This window comes from Aplysia californica, unplaced genomic scaffold (genome assembly GCF_000002075.1).
Source record: "Aplysia californica isolate F4 #8 unplaced genomic scaffold, AplCal3.0 scaffold00559, whole genome shotgun sequence".
In the NCBI taxonomy this organism is placed as follows: domain Eukaryota; kingdom Metazoa; phylum Mollusca; class Gastropoda; order Aplysiida; family Aplysiidae; genus Aplysia; species Aplysia californica.
In genome coordinates this window covers 244,251-245,342 of record NW_004797829.1, presented here as the reverse complement: position 1 = coordinate 245,342, position 1,092 = coordinate 244,251, and the positions used below count along the sequence as shown (strand labels likewise).

At 41.5% G+C, this 1,092-nt stretch overlaps 1 protein-coding gene across 1 annotated transcript in view; it reads right to left on the bottom strand.

Moving 5' to 3' along the window:
- LOC101864252 (LHFPL tetraspan subfamily member 3 protein) overlaps window positions 1-917 on the bottom strand; it is a gene marked incomplete at its 5' end in the record, with an annotated part of 9,251 nt that extends 8,334 nt beyond the window's left edge. The window contains 1 exon segment of the mRNA XM_013087218.1: window positions 684-917. Within this exon segment, the coding sequence (XP_012942672.1) occupies window positions 684-917 (234 nt within the window).
- Window positions 918-1,092: the final 175 nt, after the last annotated feature.

Below are 1,092 nucleotides of genomic sequence, written 5' to 3'. Positions count from 1 at the left end.
GTGGGGAACTCTGTGCCACCACTTTCCACAGAGGAAATTTACTTGTTAATCTGATCCGTACACTTTGCATAGCAGTCTGTCAAAACGATTTCTTGAGAAATACTGGAAGTTTCAAAGAGATCTTCGTACTAGAAATATTCTAAAATGTGAAGAATACAACCCACGTTACAATATGACCCCAGGGTGTACGGATAGGGTTAAGCTTTCCTGTCGGGGAAGATTAAATCAACTGACACATAAAGACAGGTAATAAGAGCCCTAGAGGTGATGATAATTTTTGAAATTGAAATACATATTATGTACTATACAGCATTCAATTGGTCACTTTAAAGGACAAGCAGGCTAACCCAGATTTCGGGGTTTTCCAGAAATCTTTACTTACACCAAAAGTGGGCACTGCCCTACCTATAGGATAAGTTTGGTTTCTTTGGTGTGGATATTTGTTTGGTAATAGAGAAAACTCTCCTTGTCTTTTAAAGAAACTGAACGAGGGGCAAAAACTTTACCTTAGATTTTCTCAAAATAGCATTTTTGGGATAGCCCCCTTGTGCTTAAAAGCAACCAATTTCAAAACAGACAAAATAGATCTATAATTACAAAACAATATAACTCCTTCTAAACTCCAAAGAAGAGTCTGTATTTGTAATCACTACACACCACACACCTTGAACAAAACTACTCACCTTTCTCGCTTTTGTACTCATCTGGCAGCAGGTTGGCTTGCGTTCCCGCCAAAACAAAGGCCAAAATGGCAAGGATGAAAGCGTCAAAGATGAGCACGATGGCCAGGACATATCCCCACCTGAGGCTACAGGTGCCCAGCTCGTACCCGTCTGCCTGCGGGCCGCACACATGTTTGATCTCACTGTGGTCCCAGCCGGAGGGGAATACCACGCACGACAGGAACATCAGGATACCTGTGGGGATTGTTTTAATTTGTTTTAGGAAGAGTTTTGCGGCACTTGCAACACAATAAGGACATATAAGTGCCGAAGATTGGAGGACAGGAACATTAGGATACCAGCGTGGATTGTTTTAGTATGTTTTAGGAAGAGTTTTACGGCACTTGCAACACAATAAGGTCATACAAGT